Source organism: Rhipicephalus microplus, chromosome 1 (assembly GCF_043290135.1).
Source record: "Rhipicephalus microplus isolate Deutch F79 chromosome 1, USDA_Rmic, whole genome shotgun sequence".
Classification (NCBI taxonomy): Eukaryota; Metazoa; Arthropoda; class Arachnida; order Ixodida; family Ixodidae; genus Rhipicephalus; species Rhipicephalus microplus.
Genome location: NC_134700.1, coordinates 209794451 through 209820733, shown reverse-complemented (window position 1 = coordinate 209820733; position 26283 = coordinate 209794451). Strand labels below are relative to the sequence as shown.

General features: G+C 48.7%; 1 protein-coding gene across 3 annotated transcripts in view; it reads right to left on the bottom strand.

The window, feature by feature from the left end:
- Positions 1-4965: 4965 nt before the first annotated feature.
- The window catches only part of LOC142804982 (peroxisomal ATPase PEX1-like), a 92778-nt gene continuing 71460 nt past the window's right edge, over positions 4966-26283 (bottom strand). For all 3 annotated transcript variants that reach the window (XM_075891155.1, XM_075891153.1, XM_075891154.1), the window contains 5 exons: positions 22365-22533; positions 21161-21315; positions 17721-17896; positions 17086-17194; positions 4966-6837 (listed from right to left, as the gene is read on the bottom strand). In XM_075891155.1, coding sequence (XP_075747270.1) covers positions 17119-17194; positions 17721-17896; positions 21161-21315; positions 22365-22533 — 576 coding nt within the window. In that variant the 3' untranslated portion in view covers positions 4966-6837; positions 17086-17118. The remainder of the gene's footprint in view (positions 6838-17085; positions 17195-17720; positions 17897-21160; positions 21316-22364; positions 22534-26283) is intronic.

Here is a 26283-nt window from a genome sequence, read left to right as displayed (position 1 = left end):
GGCTGCTTTGTCCAGCTCCAGGCCAAACCTGCGACTTTGGCTGGTGGTGGGCGGAGTATGTCCTGGCTAGGCACTGCCTGGACGCCACAACTGGCAGCCTGAAGGCCGCCCACAACGCTGCTTTCTTATTTTCTTTATTTAGAATATTATTTCACATTCTGGCGTTCACGCGGATAACGTTTTTTACCACCACCACCTTCGTCAAAAGCGTACTTCCACGGTCATAAGGGTGCGGACGCTCTATGGGTAACCTCCCCGCCGCCGACTAGCGCCTCCGACCGCCACTACCTCCGTAGATACTCCGACTGTTGATCATAATAAATAGCGCTTCAGAAATGAAAATTCGGCGACCGCCACACGCCCGGCACATTTAGCATATAGGGTATACCGAACCGTCACAGAATAGCTTATAAATACAGCATCGCATATCATTGATAAAAATGTTATAACTTCACGCTGGTATGCTTTCCGCACCGCTAAGAACCTCGAGAATGCACTTTTCGCATTCGCGTAAGCGCGCTAGCGGCGGCGCTGTGCGCGAGCGCAACCACCAAGCCGGACGCTAAAGGAAAGTAAAACAGCATCACAAACTAAGCAGGCAGCGATCACGGACCGTGGCCGTTCCCCGAAGTCGATTAGGACCCTCACAATGGACCGCGCGCGCCCCCAAAGTTCGGGGCAGGACAATGTAACGAATAAGGGAAACACGAGGAAGGTGAGAACGGGAAAGGAGGTGCGAAGGAGGGTTGTGGAGTAGCTGCGCGAGCGAGTCTAAACACCACACTGAATTCTTTTTCTTTTCTTCCTCTTTTTTTTTTTCGTCAGCGTTTACCCTGACACCTCATTTTGTTTCACCATTGTCCACGTAATTCGTCCTTTCATAGCTTATTCACTTAGCTCCAAGGCAAACGCAGGAATACCCCCGAAAAAAAAGAAATAACAAAGGACAGCAGGCGCAGGTAATCTCTCGCGCACAAAAAACCTTCCACCCGCGGCTGTGATAGAGTCGCTGTGAATAGAAGCAATTTCCCAAGGACAAAAAAAAAATCGCCTGAGAAAAAAAAATTAAAGCATCCTCTTTGTATCCATGGTCTCTCACGCCACAAGTATAGTGCTTTGGTGACTCACAGCCGTCAGTGTTTGTAGAACACGCCTTTGGAGACACGGGCGCATTTGTCACCGCCGAGTAGTGCTTCAAGTTTACTCTCAAGCTGTCTAAAGCCACATAAGGACTTGCAAACCACGCAACTCCTGAATGCCTATAGTCATTAAAAAAAACAGTAAAGGAAACGCACGGAGACAAGTTGGACGAGGCACGCACGAAGCAAACCACCTATTTTCGTCTTTTCTGTTCTCTCTTTAGCCTTCACAGATTCGCAAGGACCTGGAAGAATAACCACTACGCGACAAGCTGGATACCAACTGCGACTCTGAAAAAACCCAGTATCAACATATTAAGTTCGCACTCTTTCAAGTTTTCACCATGACCCGACACAAAGCTCAATCATTGGCGCGTGATATCCTCACATCCAGCGATACACATTCGGCAAGGTCGAGCAATATTTAAGAGAAATCTTTGTGCAAGACTGAATCTCGCACAATTGGCTTTCTCATCTGGGCACACTGTCGTGGGTTATCGGACAAGATTCGCGTATTATGGGCGTATCCCGAGAGCCACGCAGCGACGCAGCATGGTCCAACTCAACTGCCAATCTGCTCGCGTCCTGCAACGCCATGAAGACTCTCATTACTCGTACAACGGTCGGGAATGAAGGCCCGGGGTTCGTACAGGAAACAAGCCCCTACAAACCATAACTTAAGATCCAGCACACCGGCTCGGTCCTGGACTCTCGCTTTATGCCGGGCACGCGAATTCACTCTTCAAACTTCGGCATCTTGTTATCTAAAAGCTGTTGGTCTTCCATGTCAAGGGTGCCCGAGGCAAATTCAGTTCGGCGTGCAAGTTCACGTGTGTATCATGCTGCCCGATTGTTTATCAAAGCAGCGTGTCACGGATGAGGCGATGAAAGTAAGCGATCATCCAAACATCACAAGCTTGGCGAATATATATATATATATATATATATATATATATATATATATATATATATATATATATATATATATATATATATATATATATATATATATATATATATATATATATATATATTACAATCGCTAAGCGAGCGAAAGCCTTCGGAAAGGAAAGTACGTGTGCTGCTTGACGCTAAATTTTCCCTTTTTATTATGCGAGTACTACACATAGTTGCTACAGCAGTCCTATACTTCCGTGTCATTAGTTCAACAGTCAGTGTACTTCATTCTTCACAATCTTGTATGGTAGTACAGCATATTCCTTCCACATGGTATAGTCGATACTGTAAGACATTTCGATTTTTCAAAACGCAATATGCTGTTGTAGAACTGAACCACGGGTGTACACAGCCCGTGATGTGGTTGTGCATGGCGAGAAAATTATGAGCGTGCCCATTCTAAATACCCTTTCAGTCGCTGATCAGACACTGCAAGGTCACCCAACTCACCATGCTCGTATTCCTAGTGGCACCCATCCGTATTTGGCTCGTACGTCCTCGTGTTTTTACTGCCCGTCAGGGTCGAAATCACGCTGAGTTTGTCAATGAAAGGCGACAGTTCCTGGCCTTTGCTGTCACACCACCGGCTTCAGCTGCTGTCATGGGTAAGCATCACTTCGCGCATCGACAACAGCCGTGTCACACCAGAATTAAGATCGCGTTCAAGAGCTAGCATCTTTGACCAGGGGCTGCACTACGGTTGCTTCGAATATCTATCTATTAGAGGGTGGTGCAGCGGCACGGTCGCTAAGCCATCATGTGAATGTTGGCAGAATGTACTGAACCACTACCACACCAACGCACTAACGGTGAAGCCCGAAACAGGGTCAAGCCGCTTCTGGCGCTGCTATCGGTAGCTTGCAATTTGTTGGCGTTTAAAGGGGCACTAACAAAACAATTTTGACCCCACGTTTTTTTTTTTTTGCTGCAATGTGTTGCTGAGGGCCTGTTAAGTCAAAACACGGCATGGCGTTTGCTGTCGCGCGCGACAAATAATGAATTGCAAGCTCCTGACTACCACACAGTCTCAGTTTCGGTTTGAGAGAGTTCCAAAAGCGACAAGCCGCCGGGTGCAACTATTGCGACCTAGCGAGTGCAACGCACGACAACGTCTGCACACAGAACTGTGGCGCGCTTCTGCACGGTACGCATCAAGAAGTCCATTCGAACAGGAAGCGGGACAGCAGTGTCGCCAAACACAAAACTTTCAGCGCGTGTGCCGCGGCCACGGACTCGCGAGCAGCCGCCGAGTAGTAACCTGCTGAAGCAAACACGGCGAAAAGAAAAGCGGTTCTGACATCATCATAACTTGTATTGACTGTGTGGTGGCATGAGGAAAGTATGAGGGCCACTGTGGGTCACATTTGAGGGGGCGGTGTACCTTCCAAGCTATGCTCGCTGTTGAACTAGTACGTAGCCTTCACACTAACAAATCAAAGTCACTTGGTGTCCAAGTGTGCACCACCAGAGAATAGCACGTTTCTCAGATCTTTGGAGAGCACAACCTGGCTTCACTACTGCTGGCAAAGCATTGCGGGAGCTTCCACTCTATCATTTTTTTTTTTAACTCCTTGTCACAGACATTCGCTTATTTCAGCTTGGCGCACTTGGTCGTTACTGGAGTCGCCGTTGGAGGCCGGAACTTGTCCACGCGAGCGCGCAAGCGGTCGCACTGAAAAGCCGCGTATACGGAGCAAAAAAAATAAATAAAATAAAACAGAGAGCGGTCAAGGTCACGAGGCGCGCGTGACGTGACGTATTTTCTTTCCCCGTGCCATCTCTCTCTCTCTCTCTGCTTAGTTTCCAACGCTTTCGTCGAGACGAAAGATGAGAGAATGCAATTGCAGCGTGCGGCAAGCCTTTGTTACTCCACACTCAAGCGGTGTACCATGCTTCATACCGGCCTGCAGAGATTAGGCGCCTTCTTCCTCTTCTAACCACTACCACCACTCGTGCTGGACGGATTCTAAAAACTTTTGCGGCGGAGAGTTCATGAGACAATAAGCTCCCTTGGTGAATACATTCGATGACTACTTGGAAAAGTGTTGCAGGGCCCCATGCCTTTCCCGCGGCAACCGGCTATTCAACCATTGATTGCACCACACTGTCGGAGCTGCGCGTGCAACACACTGCACGTTACCGATCGCAGCGCCACAAGCGGATTGACGCTGGCTTCATCTTAAGAAGCTTGTTCTGAGCACTCCCCCCCCCCCCCCATTATAGTATACTCTAAAGGGGCCCGACTACACGCGAGCCAAATTTTATAGCACAACACGCGATTTGGAATTCACAATAAATTATCAAATTCGGCTAAAATTTGCTTTCTCTTCTTTCAACAAATCACGTTATATGCCCAAAAATCACACGTCAACGACCCATCTATCAGCCATTGGCTGATCTGAACATTGCGCGCTTGCTCTTTACAGAGATCACCGCGTAAGGCCGCTACTTGACCACGCGTGCGCGCGCGATCACACTGACAAAGTCGCGCATTCGAAGAAAAAAAGAAAAAATGTGCTAAAGGTCGCGAAGCACGCGAGACGTTTTTCTGTGGCCCTGCCATCCCTCCCTGCCTAGCTTCCAACGCTTTTATCGGGACTAGAAAAGAGAATACAATTGCAGCATGCGACAAATTTTCGTAACTCAACTCGCACTGGACGGATTTTTAAAATCTTTGCGACGTTCAATTAGTGAGGCAATAAACTATTCCAGTGAATTCATTCCATGGTTACTTGAAAAAGTGTTTCAGGGCCCTTTTAAGTGAACAGTGCTACCAAACGATATCAACGCATTATAAAAAAACAAAAAGCAGTCAATTTGTACCACGCAGAAAGTAGACAAACAATAAAAATACAAAAAACGAAGAGGCTTGTGATATAATAAACGTTCGTTTTAATGACCTGCACTCGACGTGATGAAATATTCAGACATCAGACAGTATTTGCCAGTACTTTCACTGTATCGATGACAAAATAAAGCAAAAGTTACATTTAGAACACGCGATGTACCAAAATTAGCATTAGAAGCACACAGTTAGTTGGCTGCAGTCTAAACAATATGCACTCACAATCAAAACAAAATAAGATTTAAAATAAAAGCACACGCAATAAAACACAGCAAAATTACCGCAAAACAACACATCGCGAAATGCACCAGAATTGGTAGTCACCATACAAGCGGCCTGTCTGATTGGGCAAGAATGCAGGCAAGTATTCATATATTTTAATGCTCACGGGGGCTTTATTTTCTGCCGCGGTTAGGCCACGAGAAATTATCGGCGGCTTCCTACCGGTGTCGCCGATTCGCGATGAACTGCATAAAACGATTGAGCTTGTCAGCGAGTAATTGTAGAACACCGAACTACAGGTACGTTATATCTGGATGACAGGTATACAACTCTGGTAACACAGCCCTCTGACAAGAATAGCTTAACCGGAGAGTCCACACAAGCTTTAATGCAGTTGTACCCTGTCGCACAACTACTCATGCGAAACGTTAAATGCGATATATCGGCTAACACCTCAGGCCTCTTACATTTTTCTTCAGAAATAACACTCACAAAACAACACTACTTGTTAAACACAATGCAACTCGACATAGTGTCACACAATATCGCGTTTGTAGCAGCTGCAATACACGGTTGCAGTGGGTCGGGAATTCGTAAACAGCAAGTATGCAAAAGACAGCTTCTGTCTAATAGCTTCGACACACGTCCACCGACCCATTCGCTATCAGTGTGAACATTTTTCAAGAAGGCACCTTTCGAACATTTTCCGTTGGTAGCGCTCAAAACACGATCAACAACATCGCAACATCAAGGACACTTTCAGTTGCAACACAGCGATCGCGTGAGTTCGTTGCACCCGAACAAGTTGCAGTGTAGACGAGTTTGCTGGCTGGTAATGAATAAAATGTTGAACACGTATGAAACATACTAAATCATTCGAATGAGCCAGAAAAAAATGACAATCTGACATTTGGAGGCTTCCTCAGCTTCATATTGCTCCGACCATAGTCAAGTGACAAATCGAACGGCTTCTACCCACATGGGCTTCGGACGCTTGGACACAAAATGCGGAACGCACACTGGAACACTGTCGTGTTGTTTTACGCCTTCACAAGCACGAAAACAATACACCTTCGAACCACACAAGATACACTAAAGAGCCACGGCTTTATCTATTTAGAAAAAGTGTTTAACGATTTCGAGTACTTCGTACTCAATTATGGGAGAGCCGTGCACCGTCTCTTGCTAAAACCAAGGCATTACGCCCAGCGAGCACTACTTCGTCTTACTCGTTTCTCTTTTTTAAACACGACAATGTTCGCGCGAAAACACAGGGACAAATAACGGCAACACCAGCACGAGCGCAGCACAAGTGCTTGTCCTTGCATTGCTCTTCTTCGTCTCTACGTGTACGCGCAGATATTGTCAAAGTGAATTTGACTTAACTAGGAAGACGCGAACTATTCTCTCCTTCACGGCCCTACAACTGTCCCTCCACTTTCAAATTAACTCTACCTCTAAAAACCCAAAAGTATTGGGCGAAGTGAGCCTCCACACGATATGTAGATGCCAAATTTAGACCAAGAACAGCATTGCTTCCACATCGAGTGCAACGGTATCACAAATAGAAAAAGTCGGAAGGCACGCTATAGGTGTGTCTTGATCCACGCCGTGCACCAAACGCGTCTTCTCGTCGGTAACGCTCGTTTTCTTTCGCGTTCGGGGCGATACAACCTGCAAAGAGACGTCGCAATGCAGGTGGTGGTGAGACACACACGTGCAGTGAATAGAGATACCATGGTCTGTCAATACGTTTTCAATACAAAAGAAGTATTGCAGGAACATGGAGATAACAACACAGTGACAGCGCGATATGCACGTGGTAAACAGAACAGGGAGGCTTTGTGAAAACAAAAAAAAAAAAACATCGGACATGCGCAAAGGCGGTGCACACGTTCCAGCGCTGCGAATCACCATTTCTCCGTAGGACTCACGGCCGTTTGCACGTGAAGTATCAGCACAGTTTCTCACTTTTGCTTGTGGCCACAATGAACACTACGACATTTCGTTCTATAAGTGAAACCTACAGCAGCGTCAGATAGATGTCAAACCATATACAGTGCGTACTTCCCGGCCTAATTTGCTTTTGCTATATTTTTTTTTCAGAAATCATAGTGTATGTTGCTTCAATATGTTCAAGGAAAGAAACAGGAGCAGTTACACACGGTAGAATACGGGAAAGCTGGTTGACAAGCTCAAGTACCCTGGACCAGCTACTGCTGGTGAAGAGGGGTATGCTCACGGCTGTCCGCTCGAAGGCGTCTAAGCAACCTGGTCCAGAAATAAAGTCATTACCTCATTTAGAGTGCTACTTAAGGGTTTCATGGAGCCACGAATGAAAAAGGGATCTCAGCCAACATTAACGGGAACGGGACGAGTGAACGACATATGTTCAAAAGCACGCTAACAACTACATAAATGAACGTGAAGTGAAAGGTTTCGGAGGTTTTCTGGCTAGTCATTGCATAGCCTGTCAGTATTGCTCACCCAATCTTAAAAGAAAACATGAACCTTCGTTCTTAGGAAGAACAAAACGCGCACCACACGAGAACTCGTTGAAGACGCACTTCCCATCTCGGGGGGATGGGTGCGTAAGCGTGCCATTCATACAACTTTCAGATGAAGATATGGTGTATTTGTGCATGTGCAGTCGGCGACCAACATGTCCGACAGCATATATATCATATACAGGCAACTTTCCCAATAAAACTTGTTGCGAGTTAAGCGATCATCCTTGCAAGGATGTCTTTTTTTTTCATCCATGTGCAATTGCGCTGCAGTAGCTCGTGATGGGATGTCCAAACTATTGTAGTTTACCCATGGTCACCCCTCTTCAGCACGCAAGACAGGACAACGGAAGACGCACAAGGACAGCACCGTATGCACGTTTGACCATGCACGCCTCTGATCGCCGCAGTCTCGAGACATTATAGAGTGCGTCAGCAGGATTCAGAACGCGACGATGCGGTTTACCCTCTATTCACTCAGATCCCCGCGTATTAACGCCATTAATAAAGCTTTTCTTCTTCCCGCCTGCCGCATTCCTCGATCCTTTTCACATTTACCGCGACCGTAGAAAGCGAGCTCTGAAGCGAAAAACGAATCTTTCCGCTCTGCATACCACAGCCACACGTTTTTCTGCCTATTCTACGTATTCGCCACCAAATTTTTCAGACCTTTCTATTATCAACCTTCTGTTGTTGTTTTTTTTTGTCTTTTTTACGCCGCTTTTCTCTTGTTCGAGCGTGCCAGTACGGATGCGTTCAAGCAGATAAAAGAACTATAGCGCGAACCTCACACCCACACACCACTTCGTCCATATATATATATATATATCGAGGTAAATTTTCACAAGTTTCCCCAAAAGCCAGACCGCGGTCTATATCTTCTTCTGTTCGTAGCCCCGCCGCCCAACAAAGCTTTTATCCTCTCGACTTGTTCAGCCAAGTAAAAATATCCACACCGGGGAGCGCACCGTAGAACTACAAGCGGGCAATAGACAGCGGGAGCCATCGCATTCAGCCGGGCGCCCGGAAGGGAGGACCCCGTAAAAGGCGGCCACACGCGACACACGCGGCGCCGACGCGCGCGCGCCTCAAAGTCCTCGAGCGCCCAGATGACGTCAACGATAAAGCGCGCCATCAGCGACCAGGAAGCGCCTATAGAGTTGGGGGCAGAAAACCGAACAAAACAAAGATGCAGCGGCAATGACGCGAGCTCAGGAGTATGTCTGACTGACAGCTTAGCGAACGAACCATAGAAGGAAAGAAAAAAAGAAACGCAAAGCGGTGTATACGGTAATACGCGCGAACGATTAAAAGTGAAGCACACACACACGGGAGACCCCACCACTGTAGACAAGCTCGCGCCCACCGCAAATGGAAGAAACCGAGAATTGAAACGCGGCCCCGCGCCAGGTCTCCCTCCCCGAATACACGTTATCTCGAAACCGCTCGCGTCCTGTCCCATTGTCGGGAGCCAATGCGACAGCAGTGGCGGCCAGACAAGCGCGATGACACCAAGGTGCCACCGGCCGCTTTTGAAAAAGTAATTCGGCGTCGCACCCCTCCTCTCCCGGTCTATCTCTTCTCTCGTCCGGCGACGCGTGGACCGCGGGGAACCGTTATGGCACATGTGCGCGCTGTCAGCGCGACGTAAACGTGCGCGTTCTCTGTGTGTACACAGAGGGCGCGAGATGGCGGCACCGTTTGCGCGGGCTGCTGCTGCGATGCTCTATTATCCGCGTGACGCCGACGCGGAAGAAAAAAAAAAAAGGAACAGCACCTACAGCACGCGTGGAGAGCTGTTCCGCAGACACAATGAATCGCGATCGTCGCCCCTGCTTTGGGCGACGTCAAACGATGCCCCGAAAGAGAGCGAAGGAGGAATATAAGAGAAAGAAAACAAAGAAAAAGCAGAAGAAAGAAAAAACTATTCGTGAAATCTCCTGAGGAGCGAAATAGGTGAACAAACTTAGGTGGCGCAACGAAACCCGCTCAGTGCGCCCGAGTGGACGGAGCTCTCGTAACGGGAAATGAGCCCTTTATATGCCGAACGTTTCGCCCGACGTAGACTACGCACTCTGCACGATTCATCTGAATGCCAGTAGAAATGAGAAGCAGGTATCCCTTAGTGAACCTGTCAAACTCACATCATAAGAGGAGAGGAGAAAGTTTAAGCGGAAAGACAGGGAGGTTAGCCAGTTCTTAGACCGGCTGGCTACCCTGTGCTGGGGTAGCCAGCCGCCATAACTCTCCGTATACCGCAAGCACCCGCCTGGTGCTGTCATTACGTGAGCTGTAAAAAATGTTGCCATTCGTTTCGACGCCACGCATTACACCGCTGTACGATATTAACCGTGCTTTCCTCGATTATTATTCATTTAGAGACGTAAACAAGTCTCAACGCGCACCCACTTCCCAAAGAATAAATTGGGAGTTTTAGAATAACGTTTGCAGGCGCTGCGGGCATAGCGGGCACCATACGACTTTTAGAATAGCGTCTGGCCCTCCTGGGGAATGTTCTAGGAACTTTAGCTGCCCCGCAAACTCAAATGCACGAAAACTAAACATAGCGTCGACACCGACGATTGCGGGCAGCATGCGGGCCGCCCACGCCGCCCGCTATTTCGGATTTTCTGCGGGCGGGCCTCGAACGCGAACGGCGACTCGCGTTACGAAGCATGCGCAGTGGCAGCGACCGCAAAGAATCGCGGTGCGCTATTCTAAAACTCCCTTATGTCTGCAAATTCTTTTTTGGAAGCTACGAGGGCCACATGGACACATATCAGGGAACAGGGCCATTAATTGGGGCTATCGAGGTGCAGAACTATACTGGAAGAAGTTGCGCACATTTTCGCGAACTCCTTCGCGGAGTTTTTACACTTTGCATGTGTATATATACACGCACATACAAATGCAAGCACGAACATGCATAAAAGCTGACCAAACCTGGTTCCCTCCCACCCCCCTCCTTCCTTCTTAAAAAAATTGCTGGCTACGCCAATTTTTTAAGGTCCGAGTATTGCAAATTGTGATACTCATACTTTCTACCACAAGTACGACTTCATTTCCATTCCTTCCAACTTTCCCAGAAAGTTCCGTTAATCACCTATCTCACAGACATGTGCGATTTATAGATTCGGTGTCCCCACAGCTTCTTGGGGGGTTTCGAAGGTGCAAGCAAGTTTCGCTAAGTGACGACATGGTGTTTACACAAGGCACTGGCGCGAATTCTCTCTTGCGCTCACCACAACGCACTGCGTACGCTTCACCGCATCACGCGTTTGTTGAAGCTTTACAGTAAGAAACCGGAAAGCGCGTTGTTGAAGGTAAAAAGAAAGAATAGACGACAATAGAAAAGAGAGAGGGGGGGTCTGAGAGAGACAGCGAAAGGGACGAAATAAAGTTTGCCTTTTTTCTCTTTTTTCCTGCTTTTCCCGAAGCCCGGAGCCCACAAAAAGTTGTTCACACGCACCGCATTCAATAATAAAGACAGCACCACCGCGGACTGCGCCCCGCGGGGAGGAACGAACATGACTACTGGCGCGTGAAACGCGACCAGCCAGACCAAAAGCAGTCGCAGGGGTCCTTACAGCCCACCGAGCTTTTCCTTCGCTTCTTTAATTCGTTTCCAATCTCGACTATGCAAACTTTGTTTGCACTCAACGCGCACACTTCGAGCACTGCTGCTGCTGCCCTTTTTTTGCCGTTAGGCGCGTGCGTCCGTACGTACATGCAGCACGCCCCTACAGTCATTCGCCGCCTTCAGTCAATTTGCGCGCGCCTCAGTTTTTGTTTTCTTTTTGTTTTCTTGTTTTTGCACGAGCTAGTCTGAGCTTCGCAGCGCCCGTGCCCCAGGGCGAGTTCGATTCACAAGACCGGAAGTAACGACGCGTCCCACCGGCGGGTTTTGTGTCCGCCTCAATGCGAAACTGCCACAAAGCCCACATCGGTGCTGACGACTCTTTACCTTCTTATAGCCTAAACATTATTGCCTGAAAAAGAAGCATCCGATTTGGCATTAGAAAATACTTCTCCTCGAGAGTTAATATCACGTCACTTTACTATAACACAGGTGAGATTCATATACACGACTAACAAGAAAATAAAAAAAAACAAGATGGAGTCTAGTAACTGTTCGCGTTTTACGTCCAAGAACTACGATATGATTAGGATACCGCAGTGAAAAGCTCCGCCAAATTTAGATCATCCGGTGTGTTGTAACGTGCCCCTAAATATAGGTACACGGGTCTCAGGAACCTTCGTTCTCATCGAAAACGCGGCAGTAACGCACGGTATTCGATCCCGCGACCTTTGGTCCGCAGTCGAGTGCACCGTAACCGCTAGACCACCATGGCGGGTAATCTGAGGTAGAAGGCAGGGAGAAAGATAGAAAGAAGCAAGGAAAGGCGGGAAGGTATACAACTGCCGCACGTGCGGTTGGTTATACCTTCCTTTGCGGAATGGGCAAGGGTAACAGAAAGGGAAAAAGGAAATAAGCCATAAGTGCACTGACGCCTTTGTGCCTGCTGCGCTGTACGATCGTCGTCAAAGGCTCGTAGGGACGAAATTAGGAAAACTGAAGAGGGCGATTAGCCTATTAAAGCAGACAACCTTCGTGTTGGTATCTTTTCGCACTCCTGAACAAACTCAGCCTCGGCAAGCTAGTTAGTGGCGGACCTCACGAAAGCCTGTGAAACAGCCAATATTGCAATGACAGAAGGTTAAACTTAAGCACTTTAATGGAAGCAGCACGTGCAAAAGCGTCCTTTTGCTGAGCCAAAGGTGGCGACACGCTGACGCGTTTTGCCAAACAACCTCAAGCTAAGTCGAAATTAGGATTTACTTTATAACATATATATGTCACAGACACGCTTGCCGGTTCCATTCTCCTCAGGCCATCAACACGCGTCCGATTGCATTGCAGCTCAAGTCAAACGCAGCCAGAATGCCGCCAACGATAACAACTGCTGGTCGGCGGGCGGGGTCAGCAGGCTTGCGTGCAAGACGTCACATTATTTTACGACTGCGAGCAATTAAAGGATTAACCAACCACTTTCCTAAGTAATTATCGAATGACTTCGCTATGGGAGTCCGAGTTTATAGCCTCACGAATCGATCATCGCAAAAATTTCTGGAGTCCCTGAAGAACGAGCTGAGTTACGGGCTTTCGCCGCACGCTCTAAGGGCTTTCTCCCTCCCCTAGCCCCGAAGAGCGCGCTGGAGGCTTAGCAGGTAGGGATGGCACGACGGTAGGGATGCGCACTCGATCCAAACGCCACTCTTGACTTACGCCGGCTATCGGCCAATAGAATGCCATCCGCTGTTGTCAACGTCAAACAGAAGGCGCCGGCAGCTCAGAAGAGAGCGCGATATCCGCTGTATGCACCGAGGACGACTGAAAAAAGAAATGACAATCTCGCGTTCTGCTTCGAAACACTTTGCCGCGCATGACTACATGACGCAGCTCAGATGTTCATAGCAGCGTCTGCTCTCCGCACGATGTGTTTCCTAGACAAGCACGGGGTACGGTGCGTGACACGTATAACTAAGACGGTGCCGTTAGCGGTAAAGGTTCGTATCTAGCCCATACTTGCTCAGCAAGTGCGTGTATCGCAATTTGACTTGGAGTCGAACACCAGCATCGATAACTAATATTGTGGCAGAATCGGGAGTCTAAAGCGGTCCAAGTGGGAGCCGCACACCGGTCGCCCTTCGTTCGCTCCGGTCATTAGCCTACTTTCTTCGAATGCTGCATCACTCAAGCTTTCTTCGAGCTGAAACTTCTCATTCGAACTGTGTTTGAACACTGTTTTCGCTGACAAAGCTGAGTGAGCAACGGTTACTACAACGGCTGCATGCTACTGCTGTGCACAAAGAGCAATTCCGTAAATAGGTTTCTCTTTAACGCAGCAAAAAGCAAACATCTAATGAGTGCCGTCGTGAAAACTACAAGATTCGTTGAACAGATCGGTAACGCTCGGAGGGCTGACACAAAAGCCTCTTACACTCAGGGGTGCAAACAAACGCAAAAAAAAAACACGACCAGAGTGCAAACGCGCGAAGGACAAGGCGGAGGAGGGCGCCAAAAGTCAGAGGGCGCCGATTTGTTCTTCGAGCACCTTCGACCGAAAGAAAGGCTAACGCCATTGGTCGGGCGAGAACCACGTGACTAACAAGAAGAATAAACAAGAGGGATCCGAAGAAAACGGGTGGGGAAAGAGAAGCACGAAAGAAAAAGGCGACACAGCACGAAACTGTCGATCATGCCTTGCCAAACACCCTTAAAAGTCACCGATCCGTAGGTAATTCCCACTCATCAAGCAGTCAAACGTGTGATCGGTCCTCTAAGGAGAGAGTCCCCCCCAAAGGCGTTGTCGCCGATAAAAGAGTGACGAAAGTCATTCCGCGCACACATTGCCGTGAAAGAAGGAACAAAAATGGGGAGGAAAAAAAAAGCGGCAAAGAGCGAAAATAGCGAGTGAAGAAGAAGAAATCGCGCCGGCGAACAAGATGTGGCGACCCGAAGTGCGTCGAGCGTAGCGAAGGAGCAGGCAAGCGAGGAGTCGCCGAGCGAATCGGTGGAGGTCGGGGAAAGCGAAAGCAAACTCTCGCTGTCGCCAGCGGCGGGCTGCCGGAGCGAATGCGAAACTCAATTTTGCGCGAAAACGCCCTGGGACGACAACGGAAGCAGAAGAAGAGCAAGCCGATAAGCAGCAATCATCGTGGCGGATGAAGAGAAGCAAGAGAAGAATCCCATCCTCCCAGGCGGGGGGCACTTCGCAAGGCCAATACGCACAAACACCAGCGTACACGAAGAGCACGCAGAAGAAAGACACCCAAGGAGTGCGGCATTAAGCAAACACCCGGAACGAGACAGGCTTCTAGTACGAGGGAAGAATGAAAAGAACAGAGCAGGGAAAAGAAAAAAGAAAGAGGAAGGAAAGGGAGTAATAAAAGTCCGCGTGCGCTGATTATTCCTTCCCTGACGAGTCGACGTCGTCGAGTGCTCCGAAGAGCGACAAAAGCCCGAAGGGCACCGCTGTATTTCTCTGGGCGACGAGTATAGGACGGTATATACGGGCGAAGTAAGAGGATGGGGAGGGTGAAAGCGTTTACGGCGCCGCTTAGTACACACTAATATAAAGCCGACCGCACGCACTATACAACAAACACCAACACGACGAGAACAGGATTTACACGACATCGGAGCGTCGCCCTCTTTGGCGCTATACCACAAAAGAAGAGAGAAAGCGCCGACGCAGGGAGTAAGGGAAGATGCAGTCATGATTATTTTATTTCCGCCTCCTTGCGTCCCTTCTTTCTTTTAATCTTCCCGCCTTTCGGCAAGACGTCGAAGAAGGGCAAACGGGGGCAGGCGCCAGGCTGTGTCAATGTAGAAGGGGCGTCGTATACCGCTCATTACCGATCGGCCGCCAGTACACAAACACACACACCTGCGCGATGCACCGAAGCAGCGCGTCCCGGGGTATAGCGCGAGCGAGCAGTCGGGCGAACGGGATGGCAGGTCGACCCGCCGAAGGGAACCGCGCGAGGAAATCGGATGATCGCACGCTCGGTTGACCAAACGCCTCTGACGATGCGCCTCGGATCTCGCGAAGCTCACCCCCCACTCTTTTCACCCTCGACCGCCACCACCTCGGACAAACGCGGATTGCCGCGCCGTTTTTTTGTCGCTACACGGCGTGGGGGCCGCGGAAGAGGTTGCTTAATGTTGCGTTTACAGCCGCATTACTTCTCCTTCCCCATCTTCGCATACCCTGCGGGCCCAGTTATCTTCTTATCGCTTCCTTAACAAGGGGTCCCTTGTTACCACGCCGCGCCGCGTTTACGATTCCTTCCTTCTGTGTGCGCGTGTCACGCTACTGGCCGGCCGGCCAATTTGGTATGTTTGCCCCCGCAGCAAATGGGCAGACGACGGCAAACAAGAGTGTCGCTTCCTGGTACCGCAAAAAGCGGCGGCGCGTGCCCGGAAGACTCGCTTTCTCTCGTGTCGGCTACCCAAGATCTCCTTGCCCTGTCACGCTCGCGAGTGACCGCAATGACCGCAAGTGCGTTCTGAAGCGTAAATATTTGCGAAAGCCTCGAAAAGATAAGGTAAATCGTTAGCCCGCTGTCGGATCATCGGAAAACTAATCTTCCCGAGTAAACGCGCTATAGTTCGCAGATTTTGTAACTGGCGCGTCGGTTGACACCCGACAGGCGCGCTGTGCTTCGCTTTTCATCCTTATTCACTTCACTCATTCTCTCAATCATTATTAAAATAAAAAAATATTACTATCTTAACAGACAACTATGGTCAAACAATCACCATACGAATTTCACGACATCTGTAGCGTACAGGGTCCGGGCTAGACAAATTTAAAGAACAATATACGCTGAATATAAACGGCAACTGCGCAATAGCGATCGAATGACCAATTCAATAAACGTTCAGCCGCAGAACACGAACGAGAGATTCAATATGGACACAGGATGCAGGGCCACACTGAGCCATTCACGGTTGTGCCCCGCTTCATACCACGTGACCTTGCCGGAGACATGTTCGTTTGCTAGACAACCGGAGTGATTATGGATGCCACACTTCGTAGTGCCACCCGTATCTACCACGCCACCGCTGACGGCTGTCAGTCTGAGCCCCTGCTACGGCGACTGGATTTCAAGCGGGCACTTACGGGAACAGGCCATACGTTAATGCTACAGTGTAATTCCAAAGCTTGCAGCATTTACTGAAATCTGTCTAAATATGCGTCAAAACCGTGTAAACCGTGTAACGTGTAAACCGAATCATACCAAGTACATGATTAAAAGCAACTAATGCCAAACGGATGATGGAGTGCTCAATATGTAGCTTTTTCGAAGCCTCGTCGGTTTTAAACTTGTTGCTCTACCAAACGTTCAGGTGTTCCAAACTTGATGGTCACAAAATATTCAGCCAATGTACTCGCTGCATATCGCAATAACATTTGTGAAGTGCCCCATGTGAAACAATTCTTTTTTTTTCTTTTTATCGGGTATCACACACACATCGACAGACTAATGATAGTTCTTAACTGCACTTGCACTTTCAAAATGGAACTGCACAGCCGCCAATCAGTACTGCACTAAAACGAAATGCCGATCAATAATTATCTGCTTATCCGTTATACGCATGAGGAGACGAGTACCACTAGCCGCGGTGAAATCGGCAACGTCGTCGTCGCGACGGATTCCAGCCCGCGCGGCATTTACGAGGTGGCAAATTATTAGCTCGCTCCACCAGTAAAGGCAACTTGCATGCAATTCCTCTACGCTTTCATGCTTATTCCAATAACGCAAGGCTGACTTGGCACTTTGAAAAACAAACTGAACGCATCATACACACTCGTAGAAAGCTGCGACTATGGAAGACTCAACTCACCAAACGAGATCAGAAGATGGCTCCGGCGGACGTTCAGGCCAGCGTGACGCGCTGTCCGGCTGCCATGCGAAGCTCGGCGAGTGACGAACCCGACCGGAAGAGAGAGTATCTAAGGAGAGTCAACGGAACGAAAGAAAGAAAACGCGAGCAGGCAATTAGTTTTCACAGCACTTCTCTGTCTTCCTTTTTGCACCGCCAAGTGTTCAAGAGGAAGTACAAAAACGCAACACACGTTATTTCGACAGAACGATATATCATTGCCATACATCTCCGCAACAGTTCTAAAGCTGCTACAACAGAAGCACGGCCACAGTGTCTTGTTAGCAGAAACGCAACGTACGCATAAATTTAACATGGCGTTTCACAAAGTTCCTCGATCAGTTGCGTGAAAGCTATGCAGTTGTAGAGTGTCGGCTTTTCGTCCGCGAGTGCCTATAGAGGCACACTGACACAAATAACGCAGGACTGCAAAGGCTGTCGCTAAACAAGCTAACAAATGATCAAGAAACAAATATTGCATCACTACCAACGAACTACGCTTTGCCCACGAATGATTTGCACTATTCCAAACTTGAAATCTCCGGCTGTTGGGATTGTCATGCAGCTCACTGTTTACTGCAAACAACGCGTCTTACATGGCGTCGAACTTGCTCCTCTCGACGGCTGAGATGGAGGCGGACGTGTTGGAGAGCGCCTGCTCCAGGTGCCGCTGGTGGATGCTCAGCGCCAGGGCAGTGCTGTCCCTCCGAGATCGGCGGTGCTGCTGCCGTCTCGGGCCCTGGCCCAGCAAATTCTCGGAGAGAGCACTTACCTGCGAGATCAACGCTGCATATCAACTCGTGGCATGCGGGATGAACAGTAGTTCGGATTCGGACTATGCACACCCACGCAGTCCTACGAGCGTAAGCAGAGAAAATAAAATACCGCGAAAGTTCAGGCATTTGCATGATACAATACCGCAGCGGGGTGAGTATCAAACCATGTATCACATCAAAGCCGAAGGTGACACGGACGTACAGCATTACACACGATAGTCAAAGAGCTACTTCGCATTTAAAATCCTGGGAACAATAGATGCTGCTGGAGCCTATGCTTCAATAAACGGACTTGTCTTCTTCCAAGGCTGCCACTCAGAGTTGCAGCCTTGGAAGAAGACAAGTTCGCTTCTTGAAACGCTGGCTCCAGCAGCATCCCCTGTCCCGAAGGTTTTAGATGCGAAGTAGCTCTTTGACTAACCTGTGTAATGCTGTCCGTCCATGTCTCCATGCCAACGCTCCGCACCACGCTTCTCTCGCCGCAGGTGTTGGGGCGGTGCCAAGTAGGTCACACCTTCCCCCACAGTGCGCGGTGAAGTCACTCTCTCCCTCGCCAACCAAGCGCTCGCCGCGAGTCACGTTTTTCTCACTTCACACTCGCCACCACTCGCAACGTTCTAGCGCACACCGAGTGAACATTTTCCAGCTCGTTTATCTGCGATGGAAAGGACGCCGGAAAACGAAGCTCTTTCGCCCACCGAAACATGCGCAGAAGCAATTCGGCCAAACCCGGTCATCGCCGGCGTTGTGAGGGTTAGCAGAGCCGATCGCGCTCTCGAATGGCGACGAGGCGCGAGCCAGGGAAGCCGAACGCAAGCGTCGGCAGCAGAAAACCAACGACACCGACGAGGCGCGCCGCACGAGTCAGAAACGCCGATCGCGTCCGTTCGCCACGCTGCTGCTTCACATACCACCAGGGTTCTCTTTGGGAAGATGCCGTTAGTTTTTTTCACATCTCTGGTGTATTACAAAGGAGGAGGGGGAATTGATTGATGATTTATTTGTGGGTTTTAACGTCCCAAAACCACCATATGATTATGAGGGACGCCATAGTGGAGGGCTCCGGAAATTTCGACCACCTAGGGTTCTTTAACGTGCACCCAAATCTGAGCACACGAGCCTACAACATTTCCGCCTCCATCGGAAATGCAGCCGCCGCAGCCAGGATTCGAACCCGCGACCTGCGGGTCAGCAGAAGGAGGAGGGGGAAGAACAGAGAGAGAGAGAGAGAGAGAGAGAGAGAGAGAGAGAGAGAGAGCCGCGGAGGCTGTGCCACATACAGAGAGACAACCTCGTCCGGCTTGCTTTGCGAAATTCTCAGCATTCTCCCCGCTCTATTTTCCTTTTTCTGCACTTCGTTTATTTATTTGCAGAGATGCGCTACGGCAACTTGACTGCTGGTGATAAGAAATACGCAGAAACTGCAGCGCAGTTCCTGCAACGATTTGTAATCGCTTAGAGGTACCACCTTTCCTTATACTTCTGATCACTATGACCAGCCTCCTTGAGCCCCCCCCCCCCCTTTCCAACAAAACAAAGAATCGTTATGTACCGTATAGTTGCCGCTGAAGGCGCACAAGGGTTAGTGGCTGCATCACGGTGTGTAACGCATCATGGAAGTTACGCAAGATTTTCGAACAATAAGTTTGACGTGGGGAGCCCCAGATTTTCGGACACGGTGGCAAAAGATAAAACAAAACGAACACTGCTTGGTTAAAATGCACCGGACGCTAACCGAACAAGAGCGAAAGAAGAGACGCAGTGGCGTTGCGACAGCTACATCAGCCGTCAATCAGCAGTTAGCGGCGAACACCTGTCCGATACGAGACCGCTATTCCCGGCAGAACGCTGCTGCGGCGGTGCCGGTGGCGTCCTCTGATGGCGATCCCGTCAACCAGCGGCCAATGCCAAGCAGACCTCGTTTGACGACTCCTGGGGCATTAAACGAAACCCGCAAAGATTCATCACGGCCGCTCATTCAATATTTAACTTTTGTTGGTATTCGTTAAACGAACAAGGTCGCGGTACGTGCCTCTAATATATGAAATACATACCAAACACATGCTTTAATGTCAATATTTAACAGACGTTTTCGGCTGGGCAAGCTAGCTTACGTATAGTCAGTTTTGAAGGTACAGAAACCACGAGGCTCAAGAAAGAGCTGAATATTCCGGCTGCATGGCAGCCAGCTTCGAACATTGATATTCACCCTGTTGTAAACCGTGCTAACAGCGTGTAGAATGTAGTTCGATCAAAAAAAAAAAAAGTCACGACTAACTGGGAAATTCAAATTTTCCCGAAACATAGTGATGTTTTGACGTAGACGGCACACTATGATGAATCAGCGAAAGCTATACACAGGACAGACGAAAGAAGTGACAGTACGGCGGCTGCATTTCCGATAGAGGCGGAAATGTTGTAGGCCCGTGTACTCAGATTTGGGTGCACGTTAAAGAACCCCAGGTGGTCAAAATTTCTGGAGCCCTCCACTACGGCGTCTCTCATAATCAAATGGTGGTTTTGGGACGTTAAACCTCACAAATCAATCAAAGAAGTGACAGTACAAAGTGTTTTTATCTGTCCTGTCAAATGTGCGGCAGCGGCAGTTCACGCTGCTTGGTCGTAATGAACACGGAGCTCACGCCATGCTGTCTGATTATTGATCTTCCATAACTCCAGTCCGATTGTACCTTCCATGCGAATGACCGTCACGTACTACGTCTATAAAGCGATGCGTCGGCGCGAGAACGTATAATAGTCTTGAACAAGAAAAGTGAATTCAAACATTTATTCACATCCGAATTGCATCCATCCTGCGAACTATATAACTATTGCGGTGATAGGTCGTACTGGGCAGCGAGCCGTTGACCCCATACGGTGCAGAATTTGGCATGCCTTATTCGCAGTGTTCATTTACATGTGTGTGCGTAAATGCACGCATACAAAACACGCAAAGCTCCCGTTTGAATATGTCATCCCGTGTTCTTGCTTAGCACTACTGGCTCTACAGATGTAAAACAAATACAAGGGAAACGGCACGCGAAGCGAGGCTTTCATGGTAAACGTACGAACTGTAAGTGCGACAAAGAGAGATAAACGATACTTCGAGCAAGAGCCCTTGCTTCACTTAATGTCCACGTGAAATTTCACTGTGAGCGCGGAGTGCACGCAGTCGACGCTCCTTCAACGAATTCGGCAGTGCACTTTTATTTCGGCCATCGTCACGAGAACGCGCAGGCGAATGAGTGCCTCATACGGACCTCCTGCTGCAGCTGGCGAGCCTTGTCGGGCACGGGCTCCGTGGGGCCCTGGCTGACCGAAGGTGCGTAGAAGAACTCGGACTCTCCCAGGAGCGGTGAATCGTCCGACGACCACGAACAGTCGAAGCGCCGGCCCGGGCTGTCTCCGTGGAGCTCTGCGGAACGTCACACACAGGGAGAGAGAGAAACGGAGCTTCTCTAAGGAGCACCCAGAGAGAATGGTGGCAATGTAGTGCGCACGATACTGCCGGCAAGTGCGCGGCTTAGAATCGACGACCTCCCCATATATATATATATATATATATATATATATATATATATATATATATATATATAGAGTGTGTGTGTGTGTGTGTGTGTGTGTGTGTGTGCGCGGATGTTTGGTCTACGGAACAGCGCGTTTTTCTTGTTCCTGCCCCTTACAAACTGCGTAGGAATGAAATGCTGGTTCATTCCCATCAAGAGCAATCAATCAATCACGTTTTTTTTTATTTTTTCACAATAAACCTTACAAGAGGAGGATATAAAAAAAGCGATCCTGTTGTATAAACAGTTTTTTTCGTCATATTGTTGCATTTCTTATGGCGGAAGCCTTAGATGCTGAATCGAACGTGAACATTGATCTTTGGTGGCGTCAGCGTCCCGCGGCGTCGGGGACGAGTGATGCGAAAAATCCTCATCACGTGACGGCGTTACCATATGACGTCACAGAACATTATATGAGAAAAAAAAGAAAAGGCAGGGAGGTCAACGAGATGCCAAGATCCGGTATGCCACCCGGCACTGGGTTTGGGGAATCGGGGTTTGAAAGAAAGTGGTAGGTCAAAGATGGTCCGATCTTAGAGACAATGCAAAACCAGGAAAGGCGTCTCCGATCTTGAAGGCAGCGCATAACCACGTTAGGGACAAAAAACTTTCGGATAGTGGCAAAGCAGCACCAATAAATGCACAGGGATGGCAAGGATGATTTTTGCCTTTGAGTTGTCGTAAGCGAACACATAAAAAAAACACTCACATTTTTTTTTTATCGGACAAAAGGCACAATACACCCACGTCGCTGGTTCCGGTACAAGTTCGCTCCACCTGACGACTCTGCAGAGCAGCAACTCAATGTACTGGGGAAAATTTTAGCAGGAGCAGTGAAATGCGTCCAACATTTCCTTGTGTCGCTAAAGGTTTACATACGCAGAAAACAAAGACCCACCATCCTCGGGGAAGACCTCGTGGACGACTTCCAGCTGCGCCGTGTACAGCAGCGCCTGCAAGTCGGCGCCGGAGAAGTACTCGGTGCGCGCCGCCACGGACTCCAGGTCCACGTCGTCGGCCAGGAGAAGCTTGCGGCTCAGCGCCGACAGGATGCTGGCACGCTCAGCCTAGCGGTGTTCAGAAAGCGGAGAAACGATTCGTAAAACAAAACTCGTTTCCTTGCAATTGCAAGTTAAGCTTAGTGTCAGCACTGGTTTCTTAATCTTCTCATACATGAATAGAGATGTGGGCAAGTTGCCTCATGTTAACGGTTACATGGAGCAGCGTGAAGCGGAAATGCAGCTAAAGGAGAGCCGAGAAAACAAAAGAATGTCGAACACGAGCCCTGTGAAGAAGATTTGAACACAACGTAACAGCCCTGAGAAGAAGAAATGAACTAAATCAAAATAGCGATGTCCACAAAAATAGCTATTCGTATTTCCGCCCTTCTGTATTTCGCACTGCACATCTTCGCGATCGCCCCGCCGCGGTGGTCTAGTGAGTAAGCTACTCGGCTGCTGACCCGTAGGTCACGGGATCAAATCCTGGCTGCAGCGACTGCATTTTCAATGGTGGCGAAAATGCTGCGCGCCTGCGTGCTCAGATTTGGGTGCACGTTTAGGAACCCCAGTTGGTCGAAATTACAGGAGCCCTCCACCACGGCGTCTCTCATAATTTATGGTGGCCATCATCGTCTTCTTCTTCACTATCGATCTTTTTGAGCAGAGGCATAGCCGGAATTTCAACTGCAGAGTTCAACTATACTTTGCGTATGCTCGTGCATGCGTTGATAGTTCATACGTGCACACAAATAATTGAAAATCATCGGAAAGGGGGAGGTTAAACCCTCCTACCTGCGGGATACGCCAAGGTTCTTGAGTGTCATGTGAGCATCCGTGAAGGGTTTTATGATTGATATGTGGAGTTCAACGTCACAAAACCATCATATGATTATGAGAGACGCCGTGGTGGAGGGCTGCGGAAATTTCGACCACCTGGGGTTCTCTAACGTGCATCCGTTAAGGGTGGATGTAAAATTATTTCACCAATAGCAACTTATACATTGCGTCTGCAGTGGCTTTAGTCAGTTTGAAGTCCCTCGCTGTCCTGTCACATGTTAATGAGACATGGTCTCTTTTAGTCATAAGTCAACTACAGACTTTAGTGATAACCCGCACCATTTCCTTCTTTCGCATTTTATTCGTTGGTTCGTTTTGTGATTAACGAGGGTAAAGTACGAAAGAAGGGACGGCGTGGTTAAGGCAGACAAAGTACATGTGCTTTCTTGGAAGGTTCAAGTAAGCAATTATCTGTATAACTATAAAAAAATACACCGTTTTGCCTGAAATGCGACATTCACTCATTAGGCAGCTACACGAAGTAAGGTTGCAGGTTTATCGCCTGTGTACGCTGCTGTCAACGTTCGATCGTTAATTAAATTTACTATCATGATGTCATACGCACACTCACAAACATGAAACAATCTTGCTCGTTGACTACAAACGCCCGTTGTCGCAGCAATGGCCTGATGAACAGCACAAATGGCAACAGACGCGTCGCGTTGCCTAATGCTCCACAAAGCGTTTCCCCCTATATCTCTGAAATAACGAGACCTCCGACACCAAGCGCGCGTGAAGGGCAGAAAGCCACTAGCCAACCCGATTCACTTAGTAGTGACCAGGCAAATGCAGAATGGCCGGGCCACGTGTCTGTCTCCGTATCACATCCAAAGAGACATATGATGAAAATGCGGGGCGCTATTGGCTGAAGGCGGTCACGTGATATAAACGAGCTTCCACTCTTTTTTGTTTATTTTCGTTTGCTTTCAAGCAAGGTGGCGGCGCCCGCAGATACAACGCACTTACCTTAAAACAGCTGACATCCAGAGTAGTTCAAGTGGCGCAACTTCATCGCCGACCGGGAGCCCAAACGAACGCGTAATAAATAAAAAACCAGAGAACACGAGCTCCGTATGAACACAACTCGTTTCGGCGACACTGTCAGCAAAAAGCGCACACGTTTCGGCGTAATTTTTACGGCGTATCGCTTCAACAAGCTTCACCAGCGTATTGCAAAACTAGCGTTACGCTAACGCCTATGCACGCCGCCATCTTGCATAAAAAGAAACAAAAACAAAAAAACAGACCGGAATTGCGTTTAGATCACCTGATTGCTTTCAGCCAATAGCGGCGCCGCATTTTCCCCATACATCTCCTGGGATATGATACGGAAACACGCGGCCGGCCGGGCCGGCTTGTCAAAGCGAGTAACGTGACGTGTGCTCCTGTAAAGGGTACTTCACAATTGACTAAGGTGTCGCGCAGAGAAGCCACACGAAGTGTAGACCATTGAGCACGCGGCAGCGATGTTGAAGAAACAAACCCCTTTGCCGGTGTGACCAGGCTCGAAATTTAAAGCAAGCTGCTGTACGCGGTATTTAGTAAACACGATGTTAGCCCCAAAACAAAAGCGAGCGATGCGTCCACAGGTTTCAACTGAGCAAGCTGGTTCACGACACCAGCGTACAGCCTACATTCGGGACATGGTGTAACTGGAGGGAAGCGGCCTAAGGGTGCGAAGAAATTGATTGGCTGACACACAGGTACAGTGACGGCACTGGTTACGGCAAGTTCGCGGACCCCAGTAGACTGTAACCGTGCGAACAATGCATTTCTGCGTATTTAGAATGCAAGAATCGGAAAAATAAGCCCACTTCTGGACGGCTCCTCAGGCTGCTGCTCTGTCCACCTTTTTTTTTTTTTTTCAGCTGTCTACCCCAAAATACGGAGGCGACCATGGGATTAAATGAGCACCGGTGCATAACACCGATAAAGGTATTAAAGCCCCAACAATATCCCCTCCACTCGCAATACAAAAAAAAAGAACTCCGCGGAGATACGAGCATGCTAAAAAGGCAATGGTGCGCGAAGAATAAATAGAAAGAGGTCGAGACAAATGCAACAGCTTTGTAGAGAATGAGAAAATCAAATAAATATGCAGATGAAGAAATAAGAAGTAGTAACAATAAAACACCGGTGCCCCGCACACAGGCGGCTTATACGTGTGAGATGCACCTGTTAGCGATAAACGAAAAAAAAGGGGGGATATAAAGCAGTGACCATATATATATATATATATATATATATATATATATATATATATATATATATATATATATATATATATATATATATATAAACAGAGACAGCAAGCAATCGAATCCGGTAGGACTGAAACTAGAAAAAGGCCCAGCGCGCGATGTCACATTGCGCACGAGTGCATAGACGGGTGGCTTATGGGCGCAGATCTGTTTAAAGGAGTGGGAAAGGATGCAGGGATATGGCAGGAGAACGTGGCTTTGGTTGCCTCCAATCCCAGAACACACGCTAGAGAAGCCTTGCGAACACCGCACGTCGTATGTGCACCATGTACTCGCGGATTATGCGCGAGGCCGCAGCGTAAACGCGGATTTTGTGGCCAGCGCATAGCGCGCTTCGGGCGCGCCCAACTGCGGATCACACCGCGAGTTCTCCAAAGCGCGCGCACCTCTCGTCGAGCTATGCACACAGACACGGTCACAGGAAGATGAAAAAACCGAACGAGGAGTTTCGAACCGAAATGCACATTTGTGAAGAAACCGACGCGGTCGCGACCTTTGACTCGAATGCCGGGCTTAGTTCGGGAAAAGCAAACAGCTTTTCTTTTTTTTTTTTCAATTTAGCACGCGTGAGTAAACGTTTCGTCTTCTGTGTGTGCTGGAGTGTGAAGTGGAGAGCTTCGGTACGTTGCGTCTCATTTTCTTTTACGTACCAGCATCACACACACACACACAACAAAAAAAACTATTTAAAACATCATCCCCTACCAACAAGTTCCCA